The 18,268-nt window shown below is 39.1% G+C and overlaps 1 protein-coding gene across 5 annotated transcripts in view; it reads left to right on the top strand.

Annotated features, from left to right (window-relative positions):
- The window catches only part of CDC42SE2 (CDC42 small effector 2), a 78,245-nt gene extending 60,294 nt beyond the window's left edge, over positions 1 to 17,951 (top strand). For all 5 annotated transcript variants that reach the window (XM_035569363.2, XM_035569361.2, XM_035569359.2 and 2 more), the window contains 3 exons: positions 11,882 to 11,983; positions 16,681 to 16,798; positions 17,225 to 17,951. In XM_035569363.2, the coding sequence (XP_035425256.1) occupies positions 11,882 to 11,983; positions 16,681 to 16,779 (201 nt within the window). In that variant the 3' untranslated portion in view covers positions 16,780 to 16,798; positions 17,225 to 17,951. The remainder of the gene's footprint in view (positions 1 to 11,881; positions 11,984 to 16,680; positions 16,799 to 17,224) is intronic.
- The last annotated feature ends 317 nt before the right edge of the window (positions 17,952 to 18,268 follow it).

The following is an 18,268-nucleotide window of genomic DNA, read 5'->3' as shown; positions in this document are numbered from 1 at the left end:
TGTAACGTTGATTGTTTAGTGCAGGTGACCTACAAAACAAGGAGGGGTAGATTAGCCACACAAAGAAAAACAAGGAATAGAAGTAGCAAGATTTTCTGAACAGTATAAGCAGCCAAAGCTACCTCTGAAAAATGATGTGATTTGGATCCTACTTTGAGTCTGATAGTAAATTCTGAATAATGAAAATATGTGATATTTGTGCTTAACAAAATCTGTGCATCTCAGTGCAGCTAGTAGATGTGCGAGGAGCTATTGCTGCTACACCTGACTACAACTTTTCACCCAGGCTGCTTTTGGAAGAGTAGAATTTGACAAGTTAGTTAGTAATATGGGGCACTTTCTGACTTGATGAAATTTAAGTACTTAATGACTGTTTACACTCCAAGACCTGTGTAATTGTGGCATGCCTCAGCTAGACTATACAAAAGTGCCTGTACATGCTTGAAATTAGTGTTTTCCTTTTGATAGGAGGTTGGACCAGGCAGCAAGGACTCCTTTGCTTTGCTGGGGAAAGCAGAACACTCCTTGAAAGGACTTCATTTTTGTGTTCTTTGCAATGGGACACCATTTTGCTGTTACCTCCCTGAACAACTGCCCTTTCATCTTTTTTGGAAATTTGCCACACGAGTGAGAAGGCACCTATGGGTGCAGGCCTTTGTGTTGCAGCTCAGTGTCAGATACTGTTTCGAATGTTGAGAGCTGAGCAGAAAGCTATTTGGGCTCTGAGTGCAGCTCTTGATTCAAATGCTTCTTAAGAGTTGCTGGTAGCATGCATGTACGGAGGCGCTTTTATCTATGCTACACGTGGGCTCAGCATCTAAGCAGTCCTAAAATACCTACTGGACCATCCGTTGCTAAATTGTCTCGGGTGCTTGTTGTGCTGTTTTCTTTTATTTTGTGCGTAATACCATCTTTTCCACATGCACTACTGGGATCACCTTTCAAAAGAGTGACTATTTTTCATGATGTGGGTAGAACACGGGAGGCTGTTCCTGCTTCCTTTGTGTAGGCTGTAGCTCCTTTTTGCTTTGACATTGTAAGAGCGACTAAAGGCAGACTACATTGTTATGTATTATGGGATGCGCCTCTTCGAGCGACTTACCTGAGATGAACTAGGTGAACAGGTTTCCAGTGCCAAAAGTGTCAAATCTGGGAGCTTTGCAGGAGCAGCAGTTGGGATGGCCATTGAAGCAGATTTGTGATTGCATGTTTATGAATACCTCTCCCAGCTGCGAAATGGGGTACCGGAGGCTGTGTGACAGCGCTTGCTGCTGATGAGGTAGCTGGTCAGGGTGCCACTGGAGCAGTAAGGACAACCCAGAGATCATAATTTCACGCAGGTGAAAAATAACAGCAAGGGAAAATACCAATGGGAGGATTGCCAGAAAGGTCAGCAGTAAGCAGTGTGTCTCACGGACCTGGCACGTGGAGAATTGTTAAGGAATTAATTTTCCTAAAAAGGATTTGTACAAAAAAAAAAAAAAAAACTGTGGTAAAACATTACTGTTGTAAGAAGCACAGTAATCCCCTAGAAAACCAGGTGACTACTTAGGTCTTTCATCAAATATGTGTATAATCAAACAAGAAGGTGCTGATTTTTGGGCAAAGTATTGTCAAGCTTAGGGGTTGACATTCACAAAGCTGATGAATTTGCTATGTTTGTGGGTGTTGATTCTTAAGGATATTAAATATTGTGGCTTTGTTTGTGACTTGTGACTGCGGCACAAGTACTAAAGCTTCCACCCATGAGTTTTACCACTAAAAGAAGTATCAGTGCCATAACTCCAGAAGATCTGCCTTCTCCTTGTCATGGCATTACTAGGAGCTGGGTTCAGAGGCTTTCTGAGAATACCATGTGTCCCAACTCGTTGTCATAGTCAAAGGTGGATCACAACGTGCAGTACACGAGTGCTGCTTGCGAGCACGTATTTCAATGTGTTTAGGGCTGTCACTTTCACAGAGGCAGACGTTTTAACTAGCTGCTCCAGATAAAGTGTTAGACTTGGAAAGCGATTGGTTTTGTATTCAGAGTGTGACTGAGGATCCTGTATCTGGCAGTGGCTATTACCTGTTCAGAAGCAATATTTCAGTTTATTTTTTCTCTTATATTTTTCTGTAATGGAGTTTGGTATGTACATATAATTCAGATTTAGAAGATCATACAGAGATAAGTGTACATAGGAGTGCAGAAGGCTTGTATGTAATGTAATGTATGTAATCTAATGCATTGTGTATGCTTCTGTATAGATGCAAATACATGCAGACACCTGCATGCAGAGGACATAACAAACTTGCTTAAATTAGACAGCTATCTGTAGAAATTCTCAGAGGATTTGCAAGCGTGAAATACAACTTCATAACACAGGAATTTCAATACGCAGCATATTTAAGGACACCCAAAGCTTTTGTTTGTGTTCTGGTTGGTGGGGGTGATGCTCCTTTGGCTCAACAGGAGGGGCTTCGTGTTGCAAGACCTGGCACATTTCCTCTGGAAAGCTGCAACTCTCATCGTGCCAGGTCACCTTTTAAATATTTCCTGTGTTCTTTTTGGAAATGGTCAGCAAGTGAAAGGAGAGAGGGCTTAACATGATGCATGTCTCGGTGTGTTGTTATCAGGACTCTGGGATCTGTTGTTTTAAGAGGCTATGAAAAATACGCAGAGAGCTTGTATTGTGGTGTATCTTTACATCATTTGTTTAATCTACCTCTCTTTATTAATGTTCTGATTTTGATCACTGGGGAGAGAATACCACGTCTGTGTTACAACAAAGTCAATTCCAGCTCACCGTATTGATCTATATTCTCTCTCTTCATCACCATCTGAATTTAGAGACTCGGGGAACAATCTAGGTGTGAAGGGACCTCTGGATGCTGTCTAGTGGGAGCCTCCACTCGGAGCAGAGCCAACTGGACCAGCTTTCTCAGGGCCATGACCAGCTGAGTCCTGGAGATCTCCCAGGATGGACATTGACATTCCTTAGGTTTCTGTTCCAGAGTTTGACCACTACCTAGCAATTTATTTATTTATTTTATTTTTAACTTTTGTCAGAATTTGCTGTGTTGGAACTTGAGGTCGTTGCATCTGTCACTGTGCAGCTCTAAGTCTGTCTTTCTTTACCATCCCTTCACATGGTGGAAGACCAATAAAAACCACAAGCAGATGTCACTTCTTGTGGATGAACAAACCCACTCTTTCAGTCTCTCCTTGTACGCCACATGCTGCAGAATTTTTGTCCCTCACCTGTGTCACAGTTCTGGATTCACTCCAAAAGCTGCAGAGATAAAAATTTGTTTCCAGCTGTGGGGTGGTAATAAGCACTTGTTCCAAGCAACAGCTGACATGCTGGAAGTTATGCCACCTGGCAACTGCACGAGAAGAGTGCATTTTATATGCAAAGATCTGATTTTTATTGAGATACCACAAGCCAGTATCTTGACCGGCTTGTTCTGTGCGTTATGTCCCGCTGTTCATACGGCTGATGAATGGCCTGCTACTCTGCACTCAGACAGCATAGTCTGTCTGAAGATGTTGAAGAAGGATGTTTGCTGTAGTAGAAAAACAGTATTATCACAGATGACTGTTGTTTTTTATTGATTACGTTAAAAAGGCATTAATCACTGAACAATGAAAATAAACTTATTGGAAAGAAGTTGATAAAATGTGGCAGACAATGTCATCTTAAAATTGTGGCAATGTGTATTTTGAAAAGGCAAGTGCTTACGATCTGTATCAAGTAATGGATTCTCATTTACTGTATCACTTAAAGTTGGTCTAAGCTTCTGGAATGAAACGAGTTCCCTTTAATGTGAGAGCTAAACACGTTTCTTGAAAGACCTATTGTCTTTCAGAGTCATTTGACCTAATCTGGCAAATTTTCCTGTTTATTTAGAAAACATAGGCTACAATTGCCAGTTTTGTCATCTGATGACTAGCACCAGTATAATATAAGAGAATATTGTGTAAACAGATCAGAAAGTGCACACTTCAAAAGACTCAAGAAGGTGGTAAATACATTCAATTTGCTGAAGAAAGCAGCTTAAACTATTTAAAGAAATCTCTCTTTTCAATCTTTTGTCTCAATTTCCTAATTCTCCTTTAGCTAGAGGAGTCAGGCAGCATCTTGGATTTTCAGAAAACCTGATGAAAGCTGAGTGTGCTGGAGGCCTCCTGCTTATCTCTGTTGCTCAAGAACTGTCATGAAAACCTGAGCTGATTTTCTTCTTGCTTCTAGTCTGACAGAAAGCATAGTTTCTAGGATATGTAAGCGATAAAGACTCTCTAAGTAATCTGCTAGAAAATGCCAATATAAGTGACTGAGAAAAATCTGTTAGTAATGGTAACAGCTTTGGAGTTTTGCAGTTGACGAAGATCTTGGTACTCAGGACATTGGTATGCCGGGCTTAGATCCTAAATGTTACTGCTTTAGAATAAATCTGTCACTGAAATGCAGTGATTTGAAGGGATTGGTTGGCATTTTAATTTATTTTGCATGTTATCTTAGTTAACCTCTTTATTTTGTCTCTACGGAAGAAGAATTGTTATGAGGCATTTGAACATTGAAACGCCCTTCAGACCTGTCCATCTAATTTTGATGGGGCAGTATTAGGAGCTCAGACGCATCACTCGAGCCACAGCTTGTTCTGAGAAGCAGAGCCCACACGCTGCTCTCACGCGTGACCCCGCTGTGACTGGTAGGGTTGTGCTGTGCTCTTCGTGCTGGTGGACGCGGCCGTCCTGCGCACGGCCGGCTATTCTGGGAGCAGAACAGCATGTGTGTGGGAGGGCAGAAAGCCACCTCTACGCGGTGATCTGATACTGCCTATTCTGAGAGAATACCTAGCTCTTCGTGTGAATAGGGACCCCACTGCTTATGCTGTTGGTGCTCTCTTCAGAGCAAATACATAGGGTAGGAGAGATCAAAGGAGGAAAAGAAAATGGAGGGTGTTTTCGCTCTTTCAGTTTCTCCTCTAGGAGACCAAATTCCCTATCTTGAAATGATTGACTAGCTTGTCTCTGATTAAATCCTTTTCTTGGTTTTATATCTTAGCTTTATCTTTGGTTAGTTTTGCTTTTGAAGTTTCAGCTGAGCTCTGGAATACAAAGCTAGGATACAGCTCTGTTTCAAAAGAGTTGTATCATTGAAAACTTTAATAGATCACTTTGTCTTCAGGGAGATGTTTTGAAACTCGTATCTTGATTGCTGTGGACGATCCCAGAGAGCAAATTAACAGATTAAAAGCTTGCTTTTTGCATTGGGTTAGCCTAAAGTTAACACCAGTATGATTGGTAACAGAAACTCACGAAAAACTATTGCCATTTGAGGGCTACTTGTGGCAGAAGGTCAAGCACGATAGCTCTGCCCCCCCTCTAGATCTGATAGTTCCTATTTCAAAAACAGTTTAGCAAGTTGCATTCTTTCCTATCACCGTCATGATAGCCCGTCCATGCGGCATGGGATTTCTGTGTAAACTAGCTCCTAGTCATGAGAACAAACGCACTGGTCAGGTAGAGAGGAGAACTATTAGCATGTTCCTTGCCTGTGTTTCTCATACCTACCATGACAGTTGTGGAGGCTGTATTGGGATTTATTTTAGTTTATTTTACTTTATTTTAGTAAAGTTTGGGATTAGGATTGTTTCATTATGGAAAGATGCATTATCTATAAATCTGTTAGTGTGGCATGGATTTGAAGATGTGGGTAAAAATGATTATGGTTCATCGTGTTCAAATTACCATGCTGTTACTTAAAAGCCAAGCTCGTAAAGAGCTGTAGTGGAGAGTAAATTGCTTCCTACTGTATTAGGGGATTCCATTATAATCACTGAGATGGCAGTGGTGGAGCAGTCTGAAGAAATGATCCTCATGTTATGGAGACAGGTTTAAAATCTGTGCAACTTTCTAACGTCTGTGTTTTCAGTTGTCTTTTTCCTTTGAAAAGAGCAAAATTTGTGGAGGTAATAAATGCAAGTGGTCATTCTCTGACCACAGAAACTCATTCTGCAAAGGAGCCCTCCAGCCTCCAGCTGGATCATTCATTTCTCTGTTTACCAGGGAAAGTTTCCTAGGGAGTTAGGAAGTAAATTTATTAAGTCTTGATCTTGGCTTCAAAGAGGAATTAAATGTTATCTTCTTGCCAAGAGAGATAAGCTTATTTTATGACAGTAGTCATTTAAGAAAAGGGAAAAACTTTTTTGTTTGTTTTAGCTAGGCTCCTGAGCCTGCAAGCCACCAGCGAGCATTGCTGACTCAGTGCAAGCCACCCTGGCAGGTGAATGTGACCCAGTCAAGCACTGTATGCTGCTAGGACATCCCACGCTAATATGTAATGTTATGAATACCTTGATTTAAGGAATTCCTTTTAAGGAATTACTTTTTCAAAAATAGTCTAAAATTAGAGGAGAGACTAATAAAGCACTGGGAAATGAATCTCAGGAAGCTGGCATTTTTACTTTGCGTCAGATGAGGTGCCAAAGCGTGGTGGGTTTTGTTTTGTTGTTGGTGGGGGGAGGTTGCCTGATTATGTATCGAGGCTGTTTTGAAGTTAAAAGATGTTTCTAATTTTATTCAGAAAAGAAGACGATAAAGTGCAGGCATGATGTTGCAATGTTGCTTCTTAACAGAGAAACCAAAATAACAGATTGTCGTGAAGAATAATAGAGATCATCTTGTGCAATAAGCGGAAATGATGACAAATTTGGCCCAAGTTGTTCGTCTGCCAATAATTAGATAGAATGAAAGACGAAAAGAACTGTGTCAGGAAAAACAAAGGTGCATCACTTGCCATTTTGCATATGGATTGCTTCATATTGATTTGGATGTGGCTGGAGATGTGATGCACAAGATTAGACTATGTAGATCAACATGCTGTTCTCTTTCAAATTCAGTTTATTGTGTGCTACTTTTTTTGGAGCACAGGAAAATGTTAAATTACAGAAAAAATACCTTGATATGCAATATATGATGCATTATCTATCTGTATAATGTATGCTTTGATAAAGTATGATGTAGCATTTTAATTACATGCAATAAAATGTATTGCATATATATATATATATAGAAGATCATATTCCAAATCTGCTCCCACAATATCACTGACAGGGTCTGAGATGGAGGCTTCTGCAGGTCAAATCAACATAAGCTTTTGTGTTGTGCGATCCATGGGAGCACTGTGCATCACTTATATTTCACTCATATTTGGATTTGGGATTTGTATCTCTTTGATACCATCAAAGAATCTGATGTAGGTTATGCAGAACCTGCTCTTCTGCCAGCTAAACAAGAGGTTTATTTGCTCTTGATCCCCTGTGTGTGTAGGCTGGTGCTTGCATTGACTGGGCTATCTTTGTATGTTGTTCTGTTTGACTTCACGTGTGACTTCCAGCTTCCAGGAAAATAATTATCAGCCTGCTAAAGTTTTTTTTGTGTGTGTGTGTTTGTTGTTTGTTTGAGAGGGCCTGTCAGGAAGGGTAGCCAGGTGTACATAACTGCAAAGGAGAAAAATTTCTGAAATTTATTTTTTTCTTGTGCGTGTGTGCATGCACACATACAGGCAAAGAACTTGTCTAGAATTGTTGCTATACCGTGAATTGGCTTGAGTTAGAGAAATGCAGCCCAACGTCTGGACAATATTTGGAGATAGTCAGAAAAGATCACTTCTCTTCAAACCGAAAGGAAAGGGGAATAAAAAGGAAATCTTACATGCCTTGGCTCATCAGTGGCAATTTTTTGTTTAAAAAAAAAAAAAAATCACAGTTTTTAGTTTCTAGCAGTAAGTTTTTTTCAACTGTTAAAGAGGTATTTCAGTTAGGTGCTTCATAACTTTTAAAAGTTTTTAAAAGTTTATTGAAAGTTTCTAGAAGCTTGCAGGGTTAATATAATTTCTTGTAAAGCAACCATTAGTGGCTTTCTCAATTCTAATCTTGTACCTCAAAAGAGGTGCTACCTTATGTGGGTGTAAAGCATCACTCACAGCTTAAGAATAGAAGAGACATCAATTCTTTACTTCATTACTATGGTAACCGAATGTGTTCCCATTTCAGGGTATGCAGTGTATGTGTTTAGAGCAAAGCTTCAGACAGACGGGTCCTCAAACTGCTTCTGTTCCTCTCAAACATTTAACACTTAAACCTGCATCTCTTCTACTTTTTTTTAAGATGATTTTATTCTTTCTGTGGGGTAAAGATTACCTGGTATGTGCTTTGCAATCCAAATTCTGCAGATTTTTGTCAAAGGAACAAATTGAGCTAAGCCATTAAATGATGAAATTTCATATTCCACTTCCAGGATCCCTCTGCAAATCTTTTCCTCTCACCTCACCTCTGCTGAGCTCCTTGCCGTGCCATCACCCCTTAGTAAACAGGGAACTGGATGCACTGGGACAAGGCAAGCCAAAACATCAAATACTGTAATTTAGATTTTAAACTTTCTTTGGCCTTTGATAGAAAATCTTTTAGTAACTTGACCCACGCTAAAAAGAAAGATAACAGACACTTAGCAAGTTAGTTAATCATAATGATTTCCCAAGAAAACATCCATCTGCAGGATACACAGAAACAGGAAATAGGGTGTCGTTGCAGCTAGGTTGCCAGAGTTAGGACACGTGCATGTTAGGTCAGAAACATATTATTTTAAAACAAGCTTTTAGATGGTGTGAATGTGGCACAGACGATGAAGTCCTTTGCGCTAACATCATACACATCCACAGTTGTTTTACAGATGAGTTTTATAGTCAGTCAGATCTCATTATTAAAATGATTAGTGGTGTGTGTGTGTATATGAATGTTAATGATTTATGGTATTTTGCTGTATGGAGTTTGGGGCATGGATGACTGGAATTTGTTTTGGCTGAGCTTTATCAGCTGAGGCAGATGACTTGCACTAGAAACAAGCACAGAATAGGCATAAATAGTACACGGAGGGAAGAGAGCATAATCGTGCTATTCATTTAAGTGAAAGATGAATGTGCTGTCTCTCAGCTCCTTTCAGATTAAATATACTAAATTTACTGGGGAATCAATCTGTGTGTCCAAGGAGTGGTACTACATGTATTCTTACAGGTGCAGGGCCCCAGAAGATACAACTCCACGGTAAAATCCAGGCAAAGCCAGTCTTCATGGTGTCCTCTGTCAGAGTCATGTAACCTTTCCAAGGATGCTTCCCTACTCCTGTCTCCTGTGTTAGGTCCTTTGAGAAGTGGTGACTTGTAACGGTGCTACCCATGTCCCTTCTCCTCTGCTCACCAGTTGATTCAGTACTGAGGCCGTGTCTACAGAAACTGCGCTCAACAGGAGTAGTGTTGTAAAGCAAAACGGTGTTGAGGAACCAAGACAAACACGAGATGCCTTTTGGGGTCTGCTTTAGACCGGCTTGCCTGTTCCTCTGACCGAGATGTCCATTAGCAGCTGGAGTGCCTCAGCTGGGATTCCAGTTCAGCTCCATGCAAATGAAGTGCAATTTATGCACGCCCGGGTCACGCAGAAATTAAAATTGAAGCATGGTAAATTTGGACTGGCAAAGTTGCTTCAAAAGTATGTTCATGATCCAAGTTCAAACATTACTATACAGGCAAACTGAGTGCTCCTGCAGAAGAAAAAAAAAAAACAAAAAAAAAAACCACCATTTTATTTGCTTTTAGAGTGAACTGCTTTGTGGTCTGAATGGAGCAGAGCATTTAAATATTGTTCCATTGCTTCAAGGAGATCTCATCAGTGGGCATATGCCAGGGTGTAACTGGTGGCTGAGGGCCTCTGATAAGAAACTTGCTTAAGATAAGAATCAGGGTTTGATGGCAGTTCACTTTAACTACTGGTTACTGGTTCACTAGCTTGTGATTAATGCAGAATCATTTAAAGCCATTCACAGGATCCAGCACTCCTTAATGTTACTGGAATGCCTGTATGCTTTGCAACAAGTAAAAAGGGAAAATGAGTTGCCCAAAGAAAGGGTTTTGTTGTTCACCACACCCCCAAAACAAAACAAAAAAAATTCAAAAGCTTCTGAGATTCGTTCTTGTTTGGTCTGCCTCAGAGCCAAGCATTTCAAAACTGCTAAAACCAAGAAATTGTGGATATACTGTCTCGACATGCAAATGCCTGTGACTCTGGCTTTCTGGTTTTGTTTGTTTTTTAAAGCTGAAGGTGGGCACCTGCTATAGACCTGAAGTAATTTTAAGTGTTCTAACTGGTGGAGTGCATGTGGGGCTTGAGAGACACTTTCTGTGTTAGAGTACCAGTGTGCCACAATCCAGCAATTCGCAACTAACACCGTTTACCCATTACACCTGGTGGGGATGCTCCTAACCCCGATGGTGTTAGATCAGCAGTTCTCATCCAGTGAAAGTATAAGCCTGGTGTGAGATCTCTCCCCACCAAGGTAGTCACGCATATCTTTACAAGCTCATGTCATGCATTATTTAAGAAGTAGTGTGCTGTATGTATCCGTGAGTTTGGTTTCCAGACTGAAACACTAACGCACGGGACATGGTTGGTGGTGGGGCATTGTGATAGATTCTGTTGTGGCTGTTTATGGCTCTGTGAAATCCCATGGCCCTTAATACAATACCCTTCAGGTACCCTGAAACCTCCTAACACTTGTTTTCAGTAGTAGGGAAAAAGTGCAGGAAAGGATTAAAAGTGTTTTGTGCTTGCTGGCTCATAACTGTGGGCTCTGATTCATGGAGATTTAATCTGTAGGTGCATTTCAGTAGCAGCTAGCCCACTCATAAGGCATGCACCTTCATGTCTTGGGTTTGGATGGTCTTAGGATCCAGCTGCCGGTTAGGAGTGGACATCCCTTTAAAATGAGACTGAATGGACTTTAAAGGAATGGGAAGCTTTTAATTGGGCTTAAGCAGTTTCTTAGGTATTGCACTGTATTTTGTTCAACATACCTCAAATGGAAATACTCGTTTTGTGCTTCGTGGCTTTTTGTTTTTTTTTTTTAAATACAGGATACAGGCATGGGGCGGCTGCATGCTGCATGGTTTGCTCTGCTTAATCTTGCTGGTTGTGGCCTAAGAAATGAGGACAGGCTTTTGTGTTGTTTTTTTTTCTCTTTTTATTTTCTTTAGATGCTATATTCAGCTGGAGGCAGACAGCCAAAACAGGTTTAATTAGAGGAAGTCCTTACTGCTTCGAACTTCTCACTTGTGTATTATTACTTTAAAAAGTTGCAGACGTGACTCTGAGAAAGAGGAGGCAGAGGTTACAGCTCTTCTTGCCTTCAGCCTCACAGCACTGGAATCAGCGTACCTTTAGGGTGCAGTCTGGCATCCCGCCTCACTATCACACTACACTCCTACAGCTCACACTCCACATCCACGCAGAGTGAAGTTATCTGAGTGTACAGGGTTCATTAAGGATACGGCTGTGACTAACCCTGGTCAAGGCATTGTTCTGGACATCCCCATGAAGTATATTAGAAACCCTGACATAAGTTCCCATGGCATGCAGCTCAGAAATTATGCAAGTTAGCTGCTTCATCTACTCAATGCTCTTTGATCATTAATTCTCATTTTGAATGACTAAACATCAAATTTGATGTATCACAACATGGTTTTAAATACAAATATAGTCAGAGGTTGCAGTATGAAATGTTGCTTAATAAACAGTAGAATTGGTTTACGTTATTTACAAATATTTTGTTGACCTAAATGTTTAGGAGAGGTATCAGTGATGGTCTAATCTGCTATAGATCATCTGAGTAAAAACAAAGGACTGCATTACCAGTGTCTTGGTTAACCCGGGAATTTGGATTCTGCTTTGTGATTCTATGAAAATACGTTACAGCATATGAAATATCCTAAGGATAGTCAACTTCAGCATTTATGGCACATACTGTTCTTGCCTTTTAAAAAAAATGGTTTCTTTACCTTCCTTCCAGAAAAGACGACGGCGCATTGACCGAAGCATGATCGGGGAGCCAACAAACTTTGTTCACACAGCTCACGTAGGATCAGGAGACCTATTCAGTGGAATGAATTCGGTAAGCATCTGTGGGTGAAGAATATTTCATTTTAGGGTACAGGATCATTGTGAATATATATTGTATAACTAACACAATAAAGAGTGATTCTCCACTGAGTTACAAGACTGGGGCTCTGCAGTGTAAAACTGTAGAATAACCTGCCAGTGTCTTAATTCCAAACCTTAGCCACTTGCATTCCAGGTTATGGAAAACCATATAAGAAATTCCTGTGGTTATTGACAATATATAGCGCAGGTTGTATAACTTGTGAAGGCTGTGTGTAGAATACCTTTGAAAAATTTGTTCTGATGGCACGTGTGAACTAACACAGAGCTATATTTTGAAATATATTAGAGTACATCAGAAAAAACTATTTTAAATGTGTCTTATCACTCAGACTAGGTTTCTTATCTTAAATGTTTTTAAATATTTTAAATATGGTTTATGTGAAATTATAGTTTACCTTGGTTTATGGTACATAGAAATATTTTTGTGCTGCCTTGCTGAGGTTTTCTATATTCTGTAACCCTATTTGCACTCAGAATTATTTCCAGAGCAAGTGATGATGTCACAAGCAGGGTTTGTGGCTTCCTGTAGATGATAGGAGCAATAAGGTTTTTTTTTTTCTCTCTGAAAGTGAGAAACAGAGACTAAGACAGATACTGAAAATAGGCTTATGAGGATAGATGTCTAGTTCAACTGTATTTTATATGAAACACCGATCTATTTGTACGGCCAACAATTGTAATCTGAGAAAAGGGTGGTATTTAGATACTGAATAAAACTATTTCTTGACTTTATTAATCCCCTGTAAAGGAAAAACTTGTTATCAGTTGGTGGATGTTAGCAAAGGGTAAGAATGACTTCTGCCAGAGGTATCAGAATGGAGAACAGAGCTGTAGAGGAAGAAGTCACTTTTAATGTAGGCAAGTGAGGTCAGTTGTAGTTTCAACTATTTTGCAGCTTATTGAGTTCAGAAAATATATATATATATGTGTGTGTGTGTGTATATATATGTATGTGTGTATATATATATATGTGTATATATATATATATAGCTTGGTAGCTGTTAGGGAAATGCAAAGCTGGGAAATGACAAGAAATATGCTAGGTTTTCCCTGAAACAAGGTAATGGTTTAGACATAATTTGTATGAAAACATCTGTATGCAAGTTGAATGGACTAACACAGCTTCAACCTGACAAAATTCAATTAAAGCTAATTATTTAGTGCAGTAAACTATATTAATATTTAAAACCACTGTGAATTGAAATAAGCAAGTGATCAGTTTGTCTTTTTATTTTAAAGCATGGCTTTTTGTTTTGTAGATGCTTGCTGTCTCCCCTGTGAGAACCTCTCTCATTCTCACAGCTGAACTGTCTCTTGGGAGGTTTGTGGTGATTGCCTGAAGCTTCACTCTTTCACCTCAGTCTTTCCCCCTGCTTGCCCTCACCTTTGCCTTGCATAATATTTAGTTCATCTCCAGATAGCATTTAATCATTACTGTCTCTACGTGGACTTTTTCATTTTGAACACTCATAACTGGATATCTCATTCTCTTTTTTTTTTTTTTTTTCAGTTTGGATAATGTGCTGCATCAGTGGCCACAGTGGTAGTTTCTGATCCCAGATAGAAAGAGACCGTATGCAAAAAATAATCTTTGGAAGTACAAACTCTAGTTTTTTAACATTGTCTATTTTCTTGCCTCTTCTTTGGTAAATTGCTGTGGTAATATTACATACGGTTTCCTTGTTCATTCTTCACAGTGTAAACTCCAAGGTCATGGCAGTGTTTCCCTTTTTTCTGCTGCTTAACTTTACAGTATTGCAATTATACTTCTTCATGAGCCTCTTTGTGCCATCTCTGTTCTGAATACGTTAGGAGGACCTCCTGCAACTTCATTAGCTTTTTCCCATATAAATTTGGTTCTTCATTCACTATCTGGTCGGTGCCTCTTCTCACCAGTGTTGGTACTTGATTTTTTTACCCTTATGCTTCTGAGTACAGCAGTGACCTAATTACTGAAATACTTATTTTTTTGCCTTCTCTGTTGACAGCTTTGCTCCCTTGTCAAATGTGAGCTTAAACAATAGGAATCCTTTGTGAACTCTTACTTCTCCATTTCCACCACTTTCTTACTTTCTTTTTTAACCTTTGTATTACATGGCAAAGTCTCCCACTTTATTTTTCTGTCTTCATACTCCTCAATTTAGCCTTTGATTTCATGTATTCCTTCCTTTTTGTAGTTTTTCCTTGTCTTCTTTCTCAAGGACCATCTGTGCTATTTCCTTGTTCTAAAAGGGAGGGGGAAAAAAAAGGAAGGAAAGAGATTAATGAGATAGATAAGCAGTACAGCAGATTGTATGATATTTAATTGGTGCAATCCGCTTCCCCTTCCAAAACCTTTGAATCCTTATCCTATCTAAATTAGACATAAGAGGGAAAAGAACCATGCTGTTGTATGTCGTCAAAGGGAAGCAATAATGTCTTTGTGGAAAAAAAAAAAAAAGAAAGGCAGTAGCTCAGACTGCCTCAAAAGGAGGGTGCTTCAGAAAGAGTACCACCTTGTAAGCCCATCATTTAGATCTGCATTTTGGTCAGTTTTTAACACTATATATGACTCATATGAGAGAGAAATATATATATATATGCATATTATTTATATTATATATAAATACATACATACATATATATATATATATATAAAACATATACAGTTTTTAATATACAAAATAACCACTGAGCTGTTCATGCAGTCAAACTAAAATTTGCTGGAGTCCATTTCCCATAGGTGCAACAGCCTCTGTATTTTAGACTGATAGTTCCTTATCCACTAGCAGAAACACCTATATGTGTGATCAAATACCAGAGTGACTTTTCTAACCTTTAGAAAAAGCACTCATAAAATTTACACCTTAGCCTTGGAGTTTGTATTGATAGCCTTTTCTGTAAAGTTTTAAAGTGGTATAGGCAAATTGTCAGGCTGGAAGCTGACATGTCCCAGAGGGTGACATTTCTACTTCTTTCAGTAGAGGCGGCAGGGTTTGTTCAGATTAAATGGATTCAGTCCTTAAATTGTTCTTGGGAATACATGAACGTGTAAATCAGATATTTTCTGAAAGAAAAAAAAAAAAGGTTACATTCAAATTCCTTTTGTGTTCCGATGGCTAACATGACATGCATAGTGAAGAAGACGATCAGCTTGGTGAAATGTGAACGTTTTCAAACACCTCCCTATGAATGTGGTTGTGCTCTTCCTCCACACTTCCTTACAGAGTTTGTAGTCACTGGTATCAGACCCACTAGAGCATTATCTCTGAACACTTAGCCCTGAAGAAAAATTTGAACATAGTATTGTTTCGCTGCAGCTGCATCACTTACTTGGGGAAAGCACCAGGGTAGAAAGTAGTGTGCTGCTTAAGTGCATTAAAAAAAACTCGGATCTTTTGGTAAGCACTGCAATACGCTATGCTGTTGAAGACAAAGATCCCAAAATAGACTTTTTTTCATGTTAATTTGATAAACAGCAAACAGGAAGGAATTATGCTGCTTCGTTCTGTATGCGTGCGTATGTTTTGCTTTGCTGTGGAAAAGAATATGGTTCTTTCCCCTTTGTAGATGGGGAAAATATCATGCATGCTACTTAGACACGTTTCTCCAGTGCTGTTTTAATTCAGCTTTCTAGTGATGCTTTGAGGTCTCTGTGATGGAGCATACATGAAGTAATTGTAAGTGGTGCCCTACAGACACAGGTTTCTTGCTGAAAGTTCAGTTTCAGAAGATGTAGCCTTAAATGCATATTTTACCTTGCGCTTGTTGTGTACTTGTTTTTTATGCTCAGGGTGCAGAGAGAAAAAGGCCAAGCCTTTAAGGTTGGAGTTTTCTTCCTGCAGGCATGAGGAGAAGATTATTTTGACTTGTGCAACACAAGCAGGAAAGGTCTATGGATTCTCTTTCTTTTTGTTGATAAAAGTAATGAAAGCCATGGAGAGATGTGCACATGCCGGGGGGAGAAGGATGATCTAATCTATCAACTGGCATCAGGCTAAAAATGTCTTAAAATAAGCTGTTTTCAGAGAAATTGCTAGACTCAGTATGAGTTTAAAAAAATGAATGCCCTGCCAGTTAAAGGAATAATTTCAATTAAATAAAGTGGGACATGCTTTAACATAAATAGATACATTTTCCACACACCAAAAGCTCCTGTTTGGTTTAGAAAGTATTATTTTAATTATCTGAGGTTAGCTGTGTACTGCAGATATTATCCATATATTTTTTAAATTTTCTCTTATATTTTTAATGTAATGGTGCTAACTTCACTGGTTTATCATACTTGGCAAAGAATGTTTTCCATATAACAAGCTAAATTACAGCTTGTCAGATGGAGTGGAGTTGGACACCAGTGCGAGATTTGATGAATTTTCTTGAGTAATCAAGTGGCTCAGTGAAAGCCTGAATCAGCCAGTTTTCTTTGGGAGAGAGGAAAAACGTCTGCATCAGCACCAGTTCTTCCATCTCTCCTGCTGAGCTGCCTGCAGAACTGAAAATTCCAGCAAGCCTACGCTGCATATGTCCTCATGCAAAAGTAATGTAGCTTTAATGGTAAAACTTGAAAACCAAACCAAAGAGAAAATTGGGAGCAAGACGACACCATACATAGTTCATTTCTAACTGACTTTCTTGTTTTCTTTGCCCCACTTTCCCTTCTGTTTCCAGGTGAGCTCAATTCAGAACCAAATGCAGTCCAAGGGAGGCTATGGAGGTGGCATGTCTGCAAACGTTCAGATGCAGCTTGTAGATACAAAGGCAGGATAGCCTTGGGGATATCTTTCCAGTAAGTATTCCACTCTACTTTTTAGACACTGTTTTAGATTAGTAAGGAAGGATCTTTCCACGTATCATAATTAGCTCCCTATAAATAGCTGTGTTCCATAATGATGCATAATTTTAAAATGCACTTCTGTTATTAAAAGATCGATATCGTGTAAATATGTTAATTTTTCTTTATGTAATGAACAAAAGATTGTCCTGACTGCATCAATCTGTTCTTAAGCCTACAAATCTTTGCAAGTAAAGTTAGCTGTATAGCATATTACAGAAGTATTTTGTAACATGGTTAGAGTACCATATTTTGCAACAGTTTTTCCATTTAGTTAGTCATAATATGTGTGGTGTTAAATGAATGAATAGTAATGTTATGGTAGGAAAATGGTTGCTCAGAATGTTGAAAACTCAGTTTAATTTGTTTTCTATGTTCCAGGTTTATGTGAGTTCCTGTATCTTCTTTCCTGTGTCCCCTCTTTTGCCTTGGTGACTGCTTTCTGTGTTCATGACAAGAGAGAATCGATGGCTTATTGTTCACCCTTTGTGATTACTCCAGTGAAAAGTTGCTGTTCTGCTCTGATGATGCCATTTTTCAGATTGGTCCGACGGTGCCTTTCGGTGGCATGCACACATTGGCCTCTACCAGTACCATGGACATAGAGCTGTTTAGGATTATTTTTAGGTTTTGCTTGTTTGTTTTAAGGCAAATGAAAGCACCAACCTTAGCTTCCCTCATCTCTCACAAATACTAATGCACAGCATTTTGTTGCTCTTTATTCTTTAAGTCTTTTCTTCACTCAAATAATTTAGAAATGAGTGAGTTTTCATTAATGTTTTTAGTCACCCATTGTTCATATCCATTTTTGAAAGGTCTTGGACCTGCAAGCACAAATGATTATTTCATACAAAATCAGCAGAGTAGATGACCGCATGCTTTGTGAGGTTGCTTTGTATGGTGGCCCGTTTGGTGCCAGAAAAAAAAAAAAAATCGCTTACTGCGGACTGATGATACTGTTGCTGGTGAAAAATTTTGCTGTGGCACCAAGTAATGCCTGTTTCTGAAAAAGGACGTGTAACTTAGCTGCTTCAGAGTTATGTCTTTATTTTAGTTTTTATCCAACTGGTCTTGAAATAATAAAGAGAGAGCTTGCATTCATAAGGCACTTGTTGTAAATGTTCAGTATATTTATTTTGAAAGAACTGACCTCGAGGCTGTAAACCAGTGTAGTACCGTATCTAAGTATTGTGGAAGCGCTTTAGTCTATTTAAAAAAAAAAAAAAAAAAAAGCAACATGTTTGGCTGCTTCTTTTTCTTTTTACAGTTTTTCTTAATTTTAGGCTGTATGGTCATTTCCAGTAGCAGCATGTCAGACTGCCTGCAATGTTAGCTGAAAAGTTTAGTAGACCTCTCTAAGTAGTTGGCAGTTTCTGTGTACTAAATATTTAGGGGCCATGGAAGTTGCTAAGAGCAACATACTAA

The sequence above is a fragment of the Cygnus atratus genome, chromosome Z, assembly GCF_013377495.2.
Source record: "Cygnus atratus isolate AKBS03 ecotype Queensland, Australia chromosome Z, CAtr_DNAZoo_HiC_assembly, whole genome shotgun sequence".
NCBI classification, from domain to species: Eukaryota; Metazoa; Chordata; class Aves; order Anseriformes; family Anatidae; genus Cygnus; species Cygnus atratus.
Note: the sequence above shows the minus strand (reverse complement) of the source record. Positions and strands in the feature narration are given on the sequence as shown.